Source organism: Danio rerio, chromosome 8, assembly GCF_052040795.2.
Source record: "Danio rerio strain M-AB ecotype USA chromosome 8, GRCz13ab, whole genome shotgun sequence".
NCBI lineage: Eukaryota > Metazoa > Chordata > Actinopteri > Cypriniformes > Danionidae > Danio > Danio rerio.
The window spans coordinates 48,550,091-48,570,000 of record NC_141028.1 but is presented as its reverse complement, the minus strand read 5'-3'; the positions used below and the strand labels follow the sequence as shown (position 1 = coordinate 48,570,000).

General features: G+C 37.2%; 1 protein-coding gene across 3 annotated transcripts in view; it reads right to left on the bottom strand.

The window, feature by feature from the left end:
* Window positions 1-19,910, bottom strand: part of kcnip3a (Kv channel interacting protein 3a, calsenilin) — a 153,453-nt gene that overhangs the window by 79,853 nt on the left and 53,690 nt on the right. For all 3 annotated transcript variants that reach the window (XM_087262973.1, XM_087262972.1, NM_200819.1), the window contains 1 exon segment: window positions 308-482. Coding sequence is in view for 2 of the 3 variants with exons in the window: in XM_087262972.1 (XP_087119098.1) it covers window positions 308-482 (175 nt within the window). In the remaining variant the exon portion in view is untranslated.

The window sequence follows — 19,910 nt, the reverse complement described above, 5'->3', positions numbered from 1 at the left end:
ACAACCACCAAGTAAAGACTCATTTGAAACAACTCAGCAGGTGACAAAAGCACTTTCAAGCCCTTTCAGCATCATCATGAATGTAAACTAATCAAAACAGCAATCGCATAAAGATGACAAGACCATCACAACTCCAGCGCTTCAACTCAAGATAAGCTAGAGGGTTCATTATACACACAATCTTCATTATAAGCACTACATAATGTCCCAGGCTGTTCTGAGGGAACTAGAGCGTCAAATATGTAGAAGTATTCCATCAGCAGGCCTTCCTAAAACCTAATTTCCTACTGTGTCCTTTCTGTCTCACCTTGCTCCTTGGGTCCAGTGCTGGCGATGATCCATTTGACCAGACAGCACCTCATGAGGGCTTTCCGTGTGAAGCGAGGTCTCTGCCATTTGCCGCTTTCCTTCTGTCGGCCTCTGCCAGGCTCCACCCCATTGGCATCACCCAGCAGACTGCCGTCCACCACCTTGCCATCCTCCTAGGACAGAGAGACAGACCATGAAAAGAGCTTATTTCCTTCTTCTCACTCAACTAATGCAACTTTCTTGTACTGTATGTTTGTGCGAAATCAATTCTGCTCAATATGAGAGTGGCACATGGCGGATTTTGTCTTGCTAATATTACAATGTGGACTAAATGTTGGAAGTACTGGAGAAAAGATGCATAATTGTCTTCAGGGGTGTGAATAATTCATACTTAAACAGATGACAATGCTGCTTTCAGACGACAAATTTTGTACAACAACTTTGCTTGTTTTTTTTTTGTTTTTTTTAACATAGGCTCATCCTGAAAACATAGCCCTATATACATTTCTGGAAATCGTGAATTATGTAGTCAGAAGTATGCATGGCTGCATTTAGTCTTTAAAAAAAATGCTATGGGGCGGTATGATGTCGTTCCTTTTCTCGCTTACCAGATGTTGCCTCCTTATGGACAGCTTTTCCACTGTCACCAGTTTGTCTAGTGGTTCGCTATATTTGTTGGAGGATACAGCAAAGCTGTTTGTGTGCAGCAAACATTTTTGTCGGGAGAGCAGTACGAGAATCCGAGAATGACGGACGTTGTCTTTTATCAGGAGTTCATTCACATTTAGACACATCGCTGTGCTGCTGTGTTTGCCCACATCATTACCAACAGGGCTGGTTAAAATAAGGCAAGAGAACTGCTGCACTGATTCTGCATTCAGACCCAAGGATTGAGGCAAAAGTCCTCATTTATAGTGATTATATGAACATGATTATCTTTATAACGATGTAAATTGTGGTTATCTGTATATGAAATTAGGAATAACAAATGTAGCAGGACATTAAATTACTGTTTATTTCTTTGCATTTAAAATTTGTAAACTATAAAATCATGGGTCTTCTCACGGTTTGTGTCTCATTTAGTGAGCTAAGTGTGGTTTATTCATAAACTAATTTCGAGAGGATCACGTGCTTATAATCAACACGGCTGGCTCCTTGTTAGCTCCGTAATCAGCCCTATTAGATGATTACGGAAGCATTATAAATAACCTGAGTTTTTCACTCCAGTTATCTTCGTCTTGAAGCTCCCCCCTATCCACCCCTACATCCTCCCACTTTTTCTGATCGGGCGACACGGTGGCCCAGTGGCTAGCACTGTTGCCTCACAGCAAGAACACCGCCAGTCCAACCCATCGGTTGGTGTTTCTGTGTGGAGTTTGCATGTTCTCCCCGTGTTCGCGTGGGTTTTCCCCGGTTTCCTCCCACCGTCCAAAAACATAAACCATAGCCAATCGACTAAAACAAATTATCACCCAATACAACCCGAGTTTACATTTCTCACGGTGACAAGCAGGGGAGTTCTCGAGACCTACCTGACCTCGAATTCCCCTCTCGCCCTTCTAACAGGAGGGAGCCCCGGGCTCGAGGATATTACGAGCTCAGGGCTCTCTCCCGGGACAGCATGCCAAATACGCTTTATTGATTATCAGCTAAGTGTGAACTCTTGAACTGACAACAGTTGCTTCCCTCTCTCTTTCCTGCTGGCCACGCCCATTCCTGCCCTTTGCTGGCAGAGCTCCACACCTATTATGATGCATCTTTAGAAAGAAATTCGGAGGTAGACCTGAACCGAAAGTGGGGGGTTTCATGAACCTTTAAGTGTCATTTGCTCAGTTATGTCATTTTAAATGCAAATATGACATTGTAAACTGATCTTTTAATGACAAATTCAGCTTGTAACACTGTAGCTGAGGTAAAGAAATATTAATGATGCTGTTATAAAATTTATGGCAGACATATAATGGCTTCATGACAATCATGTTTATGACAGATTTATTTCAAGTTTTGTTGTTTTGGTAATATCAAGTTGTCATGACAAAGATAAAAACAAATTGTGATGTATTTGTTTATGTCAAACTGTCATAAACTATATCATCTTTGCATTTAAAGTGCCATAACTAATTCACTTAATGAAAGTTATAGCATGTATAAAATCTCATTCACATTCACAACGTGCAGTGGCGCAAAAAGGGGGTATGCAGTATATGCGGCGCATAGGGGCGCCATTATTTTTGAAATTATCCATATTAAAAGTTTCAAATAATATATATATATATATATATATATATATATATATATATATATATATATAATGTGCATATATATATATATATAATGTGCATATATATATATATATATATATATATATATATATATATATATATATATATATATATAATGTGCATATATATATATATATATATATATATATATATATATATATATATATATATATATATATATATATATATATATATATATATATATATATATATAAGTTAAAAATGTTTATTTAGCATTTTATATGCGTATAATATTGTATTTTATTAAATTAAAAAATAATTTCACCCCCTACCCCCATTTTTCATACCATATACATGTTTTTATGAATTTATTATGTATCATATTGATTCATCAGGCCTTTTGGTAACTTCTTAGCTCCAAAATATTTTAATTTTAGCTACAAACAAAGTTATAACATTTCAATTAAATAGAACTTTGCTTGTTTCTGTTTTTTTTTTTACACTAAACATTTGACAGTCTTTTTTATTTAACTTTTAGCAGTTTCAGTCAATTGTTCTTGCAAAGACAGACCTTACACTTCTCACAGTATGCATGTGAGAAGTAATTGCAATGTTCTTTTGCCCTTTAGGACTCCCATGTCTATCATTTTGTTTTGACAAATGTAGTACAAAAAGTCCAAAAGCAAGGCTAGTCAAGGTGATATAATCATTTAGTGAGGGAAAATTAAATTGAGAAGAAATTTGGGGTGGTATGAGATGCATTTCTTTGCGACTTAACATGCTTAATGTAATTATACCTTTTACTACTTCATACTATTTCAGTTGTGTTCAGAACTGCGAAACTGCATTTTTTGAAGCATATTGATATCTTTATGAAAAAATATCTTTAATTTATTGATGGAAATATTTTCCACATTTTATCACTTGCCTGTTATAAAATTTAGTTGGATTGAAGGGGGGCGCGCAAAATTTGAAGCCGCATACCCATCAGCAAATGTGCAGTTGCGCCCCTGACGACGTGTTATTTCATGATTATAAAAGTTTGATTTCTTATGAACACCCCTTCAAGTAAAGCAAAAATCTATAGTTCTCCACTGGAGGATGAATCACTGAATGACTTTCATAGTTCTAGCAATCTTTAAAATGTTTTATTTTTGTCCCGCAGAAGTCAGAGATTAGGGATATTGGTAAAAATATATCACAAGATGACCTTTTTTACATCTGTTTGCAATTTTGAGCCTTTTATTTTGCATCTATTGATTGGAAAGTGCCTTCAAATCTAAATGGGCATTAATGCAATCATTTTCAGAACGCAAATATAATGATGCTGTTACCTATTTGCTCACCCCATTTCACTCATCTATGACTATCTTCTGTGGGAGAAAAAAAAATTGCAGAATGCTGGAATTTAAGCTGTTTGCATAAATATATACACTGTACATTGCACAGAATCTAAAGATTATACAAAATTGAACTTAAGGTTTAGTAAACAACATTTATTTTTGCTCTAACTGTCTCATTCATTAATAAAAAATACAGTGAAGTGGTGATGTAACTAAATGCAAATCCTGAAAACATAACCACAATATATATTTATTCTCAGGAGGTTGTCATGTTGTTGTGATGGAGATGTGAATAAATGAGGTTTATAGCGGTACAGTATATAAATCTTTTATCGTCCTCAGGCTGTTTATTTGTAAGAAGAAAGAATCATACATCATACTGTACAAAATGACAAATTGTCATGAGGCATGATGTTACACATCAGCCATCTAAATTTAGCCTGCTGCACAGACACAGATGAACCAAACAAATCCTTATTTTTTTTTATGTAAATCCTTATCCTTATTTGTACTTGAATTGCAGTACACATATAAAAACATTCTAAAATCATGACGTTCACATCGTAAGCAAAATATAATATTACAATTTATCATGATATCTAAAAAATAAATAAATAAATAAATATAAATAAATAAATAAATAAATAAAAACAAAAAATTTACTTTTCAATCCGGTAATAAATACTACTACTACTTCTAATAATGATAATTATGAACCCACTTTTTTACATTCAATAATTGTAGCAGATGCTTTTGTCTAAAGCAACTTACAATTGAGGAAGCATTCAGCGATTCAACGAGAAGCAATACACACATTAAGTGCTAATTATACAAATGAACTATTTGTGCCCTAGAGAATTTCATGTTCTAAGCATAATTTAAAATATATTTTCAGCAATCACGACTTAAAATCGTATAAAATTTTGCATGCAAAGTGACTATTTTGCTGGAAAAACAAGTCAAATCTTTCATTCTGTCACCGACTTGGTCCCAGTCATTCCCCTCGCTGACCAGCAGAGATCACCATCACCGGACATTTTAAGCATTACGTCATGCTCATACACTGATTGCTACACAAACCTGCAGCTCATCCTACTGATGATCCTCACACACATATAAGCAGCTCACACACTCACTCCGTTGCGAAGTCTTGTTCTGCCCTGCCTGACATTACTGGATGCGATCTCCTTGCCTAATCTCCTGTGTATTACCTGGACTGTTTATCAACCTTGCCTTGCCTTGCCTGCCTCGAACCTTGCTTGTTACCTTGACTTTGATTCACACTGCCTGCCCTGAACCCAGCCTGATATCTCGCCTCTGAACCATCACACTTCTTGACAGCCAGCCGCCAGCCCTTAGACCCATTCTAACTACATTTGATTTGAGTTCGCATGCAAGTGCGTATTGTGATTAAACTTCTTAATAAATATACTACAAATGGATCCCTCCGTGTCAGACTCCTTGTTACACATTCATTTTCTTTTCAGATAAGTCCCTTTATTAATCCCTGGTCGCCACAGCGGAATGAACCGCCAACTTATCCAGTACATTATACGCAGCGGATGCCCTTCCAGCCGCAACCCATCTGTGGGAAAAAGTCAAATCTTTTTTGCAGTGAAATCCTATGCTATTCCATCATCAGCCACATTGACATCACAGCACTCTGGCAGCCTATGACATAATCAGAAATTATATCACAAGATGATCTCTCATTAAAGATTATATCAGTCTTTACCAGAATTCTATCATATTATTCTTGGAATTATGGATTATACATTCAAATGGAGACGTGAAAGTAAATCTCCAACACTTCTTAAGGGCTAGTTAAGTCCAAAATGAAATCAGCTATTTTTCACATCCTCCACTTGTTCCAAAGCAGATTTTTGTCCCTACTATGGATGTAAATCGCTGCTTTTTCCCAACATTATTTTGAATATCTTGTTTTGTGCTCAACAGAAGAAAGAAATTCTTAAAACTTTACACCAACTTTAGTGTGAATAAATGGGGAGTAAATTAAAATTTTTGGCCTAACTGTCCTCTTATCATCTAACTTGACATACAATTTGAAGTAGTCAAAATATTATGTAATTCTTTGAGCTTTATTTCCTGTAAAAATCATAAAACTGTACCAAACATGTCAAAGTTTTTGGATAAAATCCCTTATAATACATCTAAACATATCATTCACAATCATCATAAAATGTGCTTGTACCATTGTAACTGCATTATCTTGGCAGAAAACACTACTGCATGTAAATAGTACTCTTGTAATTAATAACTCAGTTTCTCTACTAAAAAAGTTTACATTTGTCAGACAATTACGCATGGTATAGAAACTGAGTAAGAAATTTATTTCAATACATGAAATGTATCATTATTACTTTGAAACATTTTGTTTTGAAACATGTTTAACATTTCTAAATTAAAAAAGCAGATGGGTCCTCTTTGTCTTAAAATGCAGTAAACAAAATCATTTAATTTGTATATGCTTTGAGATTTATTTGGTTTTTAAGTAGTATTGAGTCAAGTAATTAAATTACAGTGATAAATGAATTTACTTTTCAGACAAAGCAATAGTATCTGGCTGAGACATGCAGTCTTAAGCCCCATTCACACGGCGCTTTAGCATCAACGCTTGACAAAGGGCATGTCTAAAGTTGGGGCTGACGCGATCATCATAGCAGCGTCAGCCAATGAAATTAGTCAGCAATCGGGTACTGTCTGAGCGAGTGTATTTGCATACAGCAATCTAATTGGCTGACGCTTCCGTTGGTGCTTGAAAAGTTGAGGAAATCCAAACTTCTGTAGCGAGCAATACCATTGAAGTTGCGCTGACGGATCCACAATGTAGTTCGCCTGACATCACCCATTCAAAGTAAATAGGAAGCATTGAAGCTGATGCACTGTGTGAATGACCCCGTTAACACTGATGCATTTAGTTTTAAAAACAACATGTTAGAATGAAAACAATCCACATCGGCATTTCATCTACCGGATCTCAGTCCACACATATACCACTAAAACACACATCACGTGACCACATACACAAACACACACACACACACTCTGGCATGTGTTGCAGCGTATGCAGACATTTGAGTTCCAGGCAGTCAGCGGGTGCTTTGAGCACACCTTCCCAGGTGAGAGCAGTGCATGTCAGACAGTCCACCATGCTTCTACAGCTGGATCTCGTATCACTACAGTTGTAAACGTGATATTTAATTCATCTAGTCTATAATGACATATTCCCCAACTTTGGTCTCTCACGTTCTCAGGTAACTTATTTTGGCTTAGCGCAAAGATAAATTAATATATTAGCATACTGATTCTGCACATTTGACTGATTGCTTGCCTTTATTTTCTATATTGTACTTAATGTATGTTATACTTTTATAATTCATCAAAAGAGACAGGGTTTTTTTAGTGTCCTTCAATAAAGTAAGAGGAGGCAGTTATGTTTTAGGCTCTGATTTGTTATAAATATGCATACAGATATATCAAGTTTTTATTTTATTGTTAAGATAGTTAAACAATGTAGTCATGGTACTGTGAATAATGTTATAAAGCAGTCTACTGTACACTGTTCCATTTGAAGATTTACCCAACGTGTCCTCGAGAGTTTATTTTCCATATCAACCTGGTAAAGTCTGAACTTCAGACAGAAGGAGATGATGCAAGACTGAAGTTTGTGTAATTGATATTAAGAAGAAGCCCCAATCAGGTAGCGTGAATGTCCGCAGTCTACACCGTTTTCAGATGTCTGATGCTGCGTTCACACCAGACGCGGGACGAGCATCAATCGCGAGTGATTTACATGTTAAGTCAATGCAAACGCGCGAATAGACATCCTGCGGCGCGATACGCGTGAATGGCATGGCGCGAATGACGAGCATTGCGCGGTGTGCATGGCGTGAATGGCATGGCGTGAATTGAGCGTTTTGCGTGTTTGAAGTGCTTAATGAGCGTTTCGCGCGAACCACTAGCATTCGAAAATCTGAACTTCAGCGGACATTCGCGCCGCATTAACCAATCAGGAGCTTGCTCTTGTGGGGGTGTAATTGTGACGTATCGTCTGTTGTCGGTGTCTCAGGGGAAATCCCCCAGCAGACACCAACAAGAAGTTCATCAAACTGGGCTGGGCTCATTCAGAAGCACTGCTGAAAACCTCCATCAGCCAGGTTCAGTTTCTTGAGGAGTCTATGAGCTTAAAGAGCTGGATGCACCTCTGAAAGGATGTAGTGGACTCAGACACGGCTCTAAACGTATCGATGCTGTTTATCATCCTTCATAAAGCACATAATCACTGTTATTTTCTTCATAAAATCCATGTTAGCCCTTTAGCTATGAAGCTAGAGTCACGGGGCAGACAGAAGCCCTGCCCATCACGTGAATCCGCGTCTGTTCTGAGGTAAATTTGATGCGCGAATGAAGCGGGGTTTGACGCGCGAATGAAGCGAGTAACCTCAAATGTTCACGCGGCAATTTACGCGCGAATAGCGCAATTTATCCGCGCGTTCCGCGTCTGGTGTGAACACAGCATTAGTTTTCCCACATCCTCAGTGACATGGAGCAGCAGCATTTTGAAACAAAAGCGGCCTCTTCAGCATTTTTAAAAAGCTCCATTTTCACAGATCTGTGGTAGTGTGGACGGGAGTTGTAACCGTAGCAACAGCCATGCATTTTTAAATTAAAACGTATTAGTATAAACAGGGCCTCAGACACATGAACTCAATAGAGCTGGTGTTGTCACTGAGGGGTAGGGTTAGAGGTGGGGTTAGGTGTACGCATTAAAACATTGCATGCAGTCTCAGCTTGCATGTGCCAGACCCCTCTCAGACAAAGTAATTAGATAATTAATAAATACAATTTTAATGATGTAATTAGCATTTTTTAACGCAATTTACCCAACAAGGAGAACTTATGGTGCTTTTTGCGTTTTATGCATTTTGGCCGATCATTTACATGACAACAGAGTTTCGGGGGCCTGAAAATGCAAATGAGTATATCATTGCCGTCTAAACAAACCCTAAAGTTACACTGCAGTGCAAATTACATTACCTTCACAGCCTCTCTTCTGTTTCTTCATTAATACAAACTAAAGCCAAGACACATTTCAAACAAATATCAACAGTGATTTTTGAAGCCATATCAGCATTGCTTTCAACAGCAATTTCATAAAGGATATCATCGGTGGACAATATAATATAATTTGTTTCAGACAGAGGAAATATCTCATGACAGTTCAAAAACATTATATTGCATAATAGTTCATACGCCACGATATGATCAACAAATTTACCAGTCAAGCTGACCATCATATTCACACCGTCGCTGCCTGTTTATCTAGGATTGGGCAATCAAAATTTAATCACACACAACAATGCAGGACTGTTACATCACCGTTGCAACAGATGTTAAGTATTAATCATATTTTCCCAGCTCTCCCTGATTTTTCTGCTGTCTTGTTTTGAAAGAACCAGCGCTGTTTTCTTTGACGCCGCGGGTGCTTAGTGAAGATGTCTTATTTTGTTATTAAGAGAAACTCATTGCTTTGAGCTTGCATACATAATGCACTGTGGGTGCTGCTCACTCTTATTGATGGCTTGTGTAAAGCTAAGAGGAACAAATCTATCACTGATTATTTTTTTTTCTTCTGTGCTTGGCTATTTCGCTCAGCTAAAGACTTTACTTCACAGATTTTATAGTAGTGGTTTGGGAAAATGGAGAATCGTTAAGCATATGACTGGAGAATTAACTTTCACTTTGGTTATTACAGTAATTATCAACAGCAATAAAGTGTTATGTTTTAAAACCTCCTAATTTTGTTTTGAGGTTTGATACTGTAACGGAGGCCAGCTAGTAAGTGCTGAGCAGGTAAACCTTGCTCGACGCCATGGTCTTTAGCCTCCTTGGTAGAGCAACTGACTCCCATGCGGAAAGTCGCCAGTTCGGTACCAGCTCGGAGCGGGTTGGGTGGCGTAGGACCAGGTGGGGTTACACTACAATAGGTTAACATCAATACAAGTAAAAAAAAAATGCTTTATTTTCTCATTTGCAGCTTTAGATTGGGTCTTTCTAAACCTCTCTGGTCTGACAGTCTAATCTGTTTTGACAGCATGTGTCAGAAACTGAACCCCAGTTGCCATGACTGAACATCAGCTTCCAGAACAGTACTTCTATAAACAGTAGCTTATTGTCCATTAATCTTCAAATTGCACCCATTAAAATATGACATGAAACTATGCCTAATGGAAATACTGCAATATTATTTATAGAGTAAATATGTATAGTATGCAACTCATATATTGCAAAATAATAGATAAATTAATACATAAATAATAAAAAAATATATAAACATAACATAACAAATTAAAATTTACTGACTATTTGCTCACTCTCAGGAGCTTTCAAACTTTTATGTGCAGAGGTTGGACTATGAAACTGTAGCAGTGGATTGACGCAGAACAACGGAGTGAGAATCCTTATGCAGGTCTTTATTGATAGAATGAACGAACAAGTAGTGGTCAAAATGGGAACAAACAGATGTACATGGGCAATCCAGAGTTGCTGTAGTCGTATTAGCAGGCAAGTGGTCAAAAGGCAGGCAGCATACAGGGATAATCAAAACAAGGCAAGGTCTAATACAGAAATCAGAACAAGGGAAAACACGTCATAATGCTGATTACACAGCTAACAGATAACAGCCACAGTGTTTGTGTTTGTGCTCTTTATGTAGTGCATTAATCAGTCCTTGTGCAGCTTCAGCTGTGGGGAGTATAGCCAGTCATGATCTGGAACCGGTTGTCTGTGTGTGTTGTATGACTGGGTGTTGTAGTCCACAACATGGTGGATATGTAGTTCATGTGAATGTGTGTGTCTCTGGTTGTACATCGCTGGTGATCGTCACAGAAACCAAAACAACTGAAACAATTTGACCAGTCTGGTCCTGGGGTCCGTTCTTCGTACGTGGATTACTCAGTTAGCTGGATTTGGATATTGACGATTTGGCACGATCCAGGATCGTTTCGTTCTTCAAAGCTGATCCGAGAGTTGTTGTCATAGCAACAGTTCTGCTAGGTCAAACCTGATCGGGAGCAGGTTCAATTCATATAAACAGGATTAGATCGGCTTAGTTCAAGCAAAGATAATACAGAAAGTATGTACCGAATTCTGATATTTTCTTACAGTAGTAGTTATATACACTTGGGAAAATGGTACATATTTTTTTAACTATATATATAAAGTTATAGTCATTAATAAAATAAATTAAGTTATACATATTCATAAAACGTATGCAATTTGCACCCTCGACATGAAAGTACAAAGACTGCCACCTGCTGGTGCAAAGAGAAAGCTTATTGATATGAACTTTTTAGATCACTTTAGTGCAAATTGTGTATAATAGAAATTCACAATATGTGACTTTTTTTAAAAGCAATAATACATTTATGCTGACATAAACATGTTTTGATAGTTAATATGCCAGCGATTTGATGCTTCACAAAAGTTGCAGACGCCTTTACCAATATGAAAATGCTTTTGTAAACAACCAGTTATTCTTTACACCGATTAAAAAATGGCTACTATAATAAAGAAAATCTTTTCTAAATGTGGAACTAAATACATTGACTTGCATTGAAATACATGATGAATACTCTTGACACATGAAAGTGTAAAGCCTGCAGCCCACAACAAATGTGGAAGGTTATTGTGTGTCATATTTAACAAACCGTTTACTGCTAATTTGATGTAATTTTGCTCACATGGATAATTGAATATTAATCAGATGATGTCATTACGCTGCTGTGCCGTCAGCCAATCGTTGCATTGCTGATCATGATTTCGAGGATCGATAGATCTGTCCTTCACAACACACGCAGTGATCGCAGATCAGTTTATCCAGACATTCTAATCTGATTCGCGAACTTGTTTGAAGAACCAAATTAGCGAGAGATCAGTTATCAAGATGAAAAGATCCAGGATCTGCCAAATAATCTTAGATCATTTAAGCGAGGTACGAAGAACGGACCCCTGGTGGCCTTCCTTTATTTCATATTTCACCAGTAAAAACAGAGTGTGAAGGTTTAATTAGAAGAGTAAAGCTGTGATCACACTGGAGTTTGAGCATACCAAATTCTGTCGTACGGCGCTGCTAAAAGGGATGGGATTAAACAAGACAATAAGACATTTAAAAAAGCAAGCGATTTGTCCATGTTTTAAATTTTTGTTCAGAGAGTTCATGTTTTGATCATCAATTGGTCTCACACATTCATGTGATGCCATATCGCAGATCAGAGTTCACCAAGCTTGAACTTTCCAATACAGCGAACTGCGAAACTTTTCACACAAGCTTGGTTTCCGGATTTGCGTGCGTATGAATGGAAGTCTATGGGGATAAACGTGCAGTGTGACCGCAGCTTAATAGTTTGCTTCAATTATTTCAATGCACACAATATTACGAGGGATATTTCAGAGGTAAAAAGAAGACACATTGTCAGTGTGCTTCTCGCTGGCGCATATGTGACCAAGACAGCAAGTCTTTGTGATGTATAAAAAGCCATATTAATGTCAGCATACCATCAAGAAGGATGAACCACATTAAACAGGAGTAACTGTGGACACAAGAGGAAGCTAAAAGGGATGTCCGTGTGCTAACCCAGATTGTATCCAAAAAACATAAAGCCATAACTGCCTAACTCACTGTAGAATTAAATGTGGACCTCAACTCTACTGTTTCCACCAAAACTGATTGTCAGGAGCTCAACAGGGTCAATATACAGTACATGGCCGACTTTTGTCACATGTGCGATGCTAAGCAGCAATTTCAATGGTGCCAGTAAGGAAAATCTTGGGCTGTGAACATTGTGAAACAAGTGTTGCTCTCCGATGAGTCCACCTTCACTGTCTTTCCCACATCCGGGAGAGTTACGGTGTGGAACAGCGCCAAAGAAGTGTACCACCCAGAATGTTGCATGCCCAGAGTGAAGCATGGTGGTGGATCAGTGATGGTTTGTGGTGTAATATCATGGCATTCCCTATAAGCACAATCGTTTTGCTAGATGTGCGCGTCACTGCCAAAAACTACCGAACTATTCTGGAAGACCATGTGAACCCAAAGGTTCAAACATTTCTGAAGGTGAAGGTGAACATAATCTGAAGGTGGTGCCGTGTATCAGAGTGATAATGTACCAACACACACAGCAAGACTGCTGACAGAATGTTTTGATGAACATGAAAGTGAAATTGAAGATCTCCCATGGCCTGCACAGTTACCAGACCTAAATATTATTGAGTTTTGGCAGAGAAAATAAGGAAACGTTAAAAGACCTTGCTATTATTCTGCAATAAGAATGGCTCAAAATCTTTTTGGCCATTGACTTCCACAGAGTGGCAAAATAAATACTATGGAAGTCAATGATCAATTAACTAGCTGTGCATTTGCTTATTATTAAAATATTGGCTGCTTATTAGTACTTATAAAGTACATATTCTATATGATCTCATCCTACATGCCTAATCCTACCCAATAACAACTTCTCTAATGACTGTTAATAAGCAGCTAAAATAAAAGTCTTTGTTAATATTTATTAATATCAAGATTTGTACCTTAAAATATAGTGTGATACAGTGCTCAGCATATACGAGTAATCCCCATTTAGAAAGTTAGTAATTATATCCATTTCATACTGAATATGGGTAATATATATTGGTGTATATGAACAAAACAGATTTATTAAACCGATATATTTTTTAAAATAATATTTTTGTCACAGAACATCTATAGAAATGGAAATAAAAACTGGGGGATTTTTTTTTTTTTTGAAAATTATATTTAATATTTTTCCCTAACATATAAATTTGGGCTACTAATTTAAAAACCATTAATTTTGATAGATTAGCTCCAGATTTGGATTCAGTACTGAATGAACTAATGTTTATGCACAAATATAACATTGTTAAGCTTTGTGGAAATATACATTTCTATCATCTAATTCCAAATGAACAATAATCTATGTATAACTGAAAAGTTATATTCTTTGGTTTTTAATTATATCATTTCATTGACATGCCAGCTAGGAGGATCACTTAACCTTTGCCTTGCTGACTACAGGCTAAAGTGATGCAATTATCAGTTTCAAAGCATCGTTGTGTCTATTGTTTTCTCTTTTCGATCAACTGGTCAGGCGGTTTCTGTCTTCAGAACATGATGAGATCAGGCCTGCAAAAGCAATTTACCCTGCCGACCACAACTCTTAATTTGCATGCTTTGTTTAGCCATATCCCCTCCTCCTAAGAACACAATATAGACATGAAATCTTTTTCTTAATTCAGACTTGTGAGAGACTTGATAGAACTTGCAGACTGCGGACCTCTGGTAGGCTCTTGCAGACACATGGACATCCTAAAGACGCTGTATGACTGCAGATAAACCAACACGTCTCAATAAAGGAATTCTGCTTGTTCCGAGTCTCCTGGACTGGGTTCTCTTCTTTTTTCACTCATTTATTTTTTTTTACAACAGCTTCCTACAGAAAATAATGAATGGAAATGAGAGATTTGTGGGGGGTGTACTCATATATGCTGAGCACTGTATCTCCTAACAAACCTTGTGAAAAAATGCAGAATACGTCCCCTTTCAGGAGCAATTTATTATTTGACAGATCTTAGTGTAACGTCTGGGTTCACAATAGTAAGGCTCTGAATTGCAGGATAATCAAAACACATCGATTTATTGAAAACACTTACTCGGAGGAACACAGGAAGAACATGGGGTGAAACAAGACATCCATGTACACAGATTACCGGACAAGGACTAAATGAAACTATAGTGTAAAAATACACAGGAACATGATGACAATAATTACACACATGGGATGAACCAATGACTATAAACACAGATGAAGGTGATGAACATAATGACATGGAACTAGAACAAAGGAGCACATGGAGATGGTCACATGACGAAAACAAACACACAAGAAAGCCAGGTTGTGACACTTAGTTTTTAGTTTTTGCAGCCATCTCTGGCTTCTTTGATGTTAATCTAGTCACCGATCAAGTCAATTAATCATACTGTAATGTTCTCACAACTCACCTTGGAAAAAAAAAAACGTACAAGCATCTTAATTGAAAGTGAAAATGACAATCTATTAATCAAATAGACCCTTTATAAGTTAATGATGTGGTAATAATTAATGATTGGTTTAGTTCTTCATGAGTCCTACATCAACTCATGATTATCTCTGCATCAGTTCAGTATAAATCACTTGTACTGTTAAAACCTATTTCTTACCAAAAAAAAAAAGTGACCAGAGGAATCTGCAATTGGACCATAAAAACTAAACAGTTTGTTATACTTCAGAATGACCTTTGCCAGGTAAAAAAAGGAGAGAAAATGTGGAGAAATACCAACATTTGAGCAACCGAATGGGACAACGTGGCATTTCACTGCTCCCAAGAGTTATTTCAACCCATTCTCTAAAGTAGCCAACAAAACCAGGACTGGACCCAACGCATACAGAATTGATTGGATAAACATTTGCTATTTGGTGTAAGAAGCTGTTCCTAATAATTCCAGCTCAGATAAACCCATGCCTCAAGTGACTAAAACAGCTGTCGCCGGCACATAAAAAAAAAAAAAGAAAATCCAGGACGGGTCTTGTTTACCAAAGGAATCCCCCTGACATGTACTGTACTTCACCTCGTTCCTTCGCAGCTCATTCGTCTCCCAGCACTCAATTATTCAGACTCTAACTCTATAAAAACCCCATCAATAAAAGATCGGCAGAGAGCGAGCGAGCAGGAAACGGCAGGACAAAAGCCTCTTTTACATGCGCGCACAAAAGCAATGGCAGGTAGAGGTTGGAGAGCCGCCTCGCTCTTCACGAACTCACAAAGAAGCCCGTCATCATCCTGAGAGCGCTTTTATAGAGATAAACACAGACATTGATTTGGCTCTCAGGGAAAGGTTGGTTTGGGCCTTGCTGTAAATGCTGAGCAGCATGAGCCGGGTCGAAGCACAATTGCTTAAAAGCAGAGCTAAATACCAGGTGAGAGAGAAAGAGAGAGAAACTGTCAAAGAAAATCACACATCAGTCAGCCGCGCAATCCTGACAGGGAGCGTAATCGGCTAAATTAAAAATGGAAGAGCCGCTGCTCTCACCACATAAAGTCTAAGAAGAACGAATTAAAAGTGTCGTCGGGATTAGTGACTGGGTGCCTGATAAAAACGGCAAATTAGGTATTAGGACGACTTAGAATTAGAATAAAGAGACACATTTGCATCATATTTGTTCTGCTGAATTAAATCGTAACACGATTCAGATTCTTTCCCATCTGCTGCAGGAGCCGATCTTACAGAGAGCATGCAAATGTGTCAACTTTCTTACTGATATTATTATTGTTTCTTTTTACTTAGTCATGGGTTTGGTCTGAATCTTAACATATTTTAAGTCTTTTGATTCTATAACCTACACTGTCATTCCAAATTTGGGGTTGGAAAATTTAATTTTTTATGTTTTGTAAAAGAAGTCTTTTATTTATTTATTTATTTATTTATTTATTTTAATAAAAAACCCTGTAAAATATTACAAGTTATACTGGGACAGTATGGAAAATGCAAATAAAAATAAAGTAGTGATTTCTAAATTTACTTTGACTTTATTTACATTATTTACTGTGTTCCTTGTAATTTTTATTTTTATTGTTTGCGTTTTTCTTTTTATTAAGCACATATTCCAATGTTGGTTCTTGCAACACATTTAAAAAAAGTTGGAACAGTAAAGCGTTTATTACTTTGAGATGTTGCCATTCCTTTTCACAACACTTAAAAGATGTTTAGGCACTGAAGACACCAAGTGATGAAGTGTTTCAGGTGTCATTTTGTCTCATTCTTCCTGCCAACAAGTCTTCAGATGGGCAACAGTACAGGGTATTCTTTGTCACATTGTGTGCTTCAAAATGCACCACACGTTATCTATTGGGGACAGATCGGGACTGCAGGCAGGGCAGTCAAGTACCTTATCATCTTCCTCTGAAGCCAGGACTTTGTATTATGTCCAGAATGTGCATTTGCATTTTTGTCTTTTTTAAAATATGCATGGCATCCCTGGTAAAGAAGGCAGCATATTGTGCTTAAAATCTCTTTGTATTTTCAGCAATAATGGTGTTATCACAGAAAGGCAAAGCACTTTTGCCAAGGGCACAACCTCATACAACGACAGACCCTAGATTTTGAACTTGTTGCTGGTGACAGTTTGGATGATCTTTTTCTTCTTTGGTTCAGAACACACCGCATCCATTTCTCCCAAACAATACCTGAAATACTGATTCATCTGAACACAGTACACTTTTTACACTGTGTGATGATCCATCCCAGATGCCTCAGAGCCCAGAGAACTTGATGGCGCTTCTGGACACTGTTAACATAGGGCTTCCTTTTGGCACAGTACAGTTTTAACTGGCATTTGAGGATGTAACTACATATTGCGATACTTGACAAAGGTTTGCCAAAGTAGTCCTGAGCCCATGTGGTGATATCGCCTATAGAGGAATGGCAATTCTTGATGCACTGCCACCTGACAGATTGGAGGTCATGGTACTTCAGTTTAGGTGTGCGCACTTACACACTGAAATTCCTCCAGATTCCTTGAAACCTTTAATTTTGTTATGTAGTGTTAAAGGTGAAATATCCAAATGTCTTACTATGTTTCTTTGAGGAACATTGTTTTTAAAGATTTCAATAATTTTCTCACGTATTTGTTGGCAAATCCTGATGGCAGTAACTAGACCTTAGTGATGTGACGTTGTGCGCAGAGGCTTCGAAGCATGTATCAAAAAAACGATACATCTCACAGTGAAGCAGTGTACCGGAGCTTGATTCGTTTTGCCATCATCACGTGATCAGTGACGTCCGAAGCCTAATTTTCGCCTATACCCACCTGACTGCTTCGAATTTTGATTCAAAGGTTTAAACACCCTAATAGTAAAGTGTATAGCGAGAGATTAGGCGTCGATTACATACTTTTGTACTGTTTCAAAGCACTGCACCTTTCTCACACACCAGTAAATAAACTAAAATACAATATTAATTTTTAGTAAAAAGGTTTTGAACCATACTAAAGTGTATAAGCGTATTTTTTTTTACAACTATCTTTAAAGAAAACCACTGCATATCGTAGTATTGTGTTTAACAGAAACCAGCTGGTGTGTGCAACTCTGAGCATCACTTACATAGCCTCCTTCTAGAGCACTCGCCTCCCATAGAGGAATCTCTGGTTCAATCCCCGCTTGGAAGAGGACTAGTTGTATTATGATAAACTTTTGAATACCTTGGATTTTACTACAGTCATCAGTTGTGTAATGTAACATATCTTGTGTACAAACTACAGTAATTGAGTAATTTGGTTATATTGCTGTTGTTGTATTACTACATGAATGAGTTGGTCAGTTGTGAACATTTGACATGGCAACAAACTGCTTTCCCACACTTTAACCAGAAGAGGTCCTCATCGAGCTCTGATTTAGAAAGCTTCCAGTAATGAACCTTTTTCCGATACAATTGAGTCGAGCGCTTCACTGGTTCAGAAAACTTCATTTCACCATCACTACTAGACCTTCTCTTGAACATTGCTTTTGTACCAAACCATAATTACAATCACCTGTTGACATCATCTGCTTCAAATCACATCATTATTTAACCAATTTACCCGATTACTAGCCCCAAACTGCTCCAGTCCCAACTTTTTTGGAATGTTCTTCAGATCTGAATGTCAGGAAAGGATGTATATTTACAATGAAGTTGACCAGACAAAACGTTCATATTGTCTGTGATGGAATACAAGTGAAAGTACATTTAGAAATCATTTTATTTGCGTTTTCCATACTGTCCCAACTTTTTCTAATTTCGGGTTGTGTATGTATTGCAGCTGTACAATTAAATGAAAATCCGGTTTCGATTTAAATTTTGGCTTCTAATAATTACGAAAACACATAATCGAGATGAAACGATTATTGCGTCATATACCGCCCCCTTTCCAGTTGTACACATTTGTTGCTCTGCAAAGCTCAGTTTCTCGTGAAGATGACTAAAAGCATGTGCTGTAATGTAACGTTTGCAGCACGGGATGCGCATCCTTCATTGATGTACTTTCAAATCTTTCATGCTTTTAAAAGCACGAAAGAGCGCATGCTGTTGTGTGTGTGCGCGCTTAGCCTAAGAGACGAGCAGAGCACACACATCTAAAGTCATCTTAATGTGAGGGCTTTAATGGTCAAATACGTGCACATGTGTCAAAACACAGTGTTTAGTGAATATTCACATTAACCCTCATTTGTGTAATAAACATACGAGTTGAGAATCAAAAGACATACGAAAGAGAAGCCATTCATCAGAAACAGAACTGCTCTTAAAGTGACAGCACACAATATTCCTGCTGCCATCTGTTTTTATCATGAATCAAACAACAAAAGGACAAAATCACTCACTGCTCTTGACTGAAGGACAGTTGTAGCTATAATTAAAGTTTTATTTATTTATTTTTTTTACAGTGAGGTAGCTTTTTAATTTTTTCTACAGTGAAGATGCTTAAAGCACAGTTTGTTTCATATTTTTATACTATTATATTAATTTCCCTTTCTCGTTTACAGAGAGAAAAATAAGTATATATACAGTTGATGTCAGAATTATTAGTCCTCCTGAATTATTAGCGATCCTTTCCCCCCAAATTCTGTTCAATAGAAAATAATTTTTTTTCAAACACATTCCTCAACATAATAGTTTTAATAACTCATTTCTAATAACTGATTTATTTTATCTTTGCTATGATGACAGTACATTATATTAACCTAGATATTTTATCAAGACACTAGTATTCAGATTAGAGTGTGATTCAAAGGCTTAATTAGTGTAATCAGGCAAGTCATTGTATAACAGTAGTTTCTTCTGAAGACAATCAAAAAATGTATATTGCTTAAGGGGGCTAATAATATTGACCTTGAAATAGGTTTCAAAATA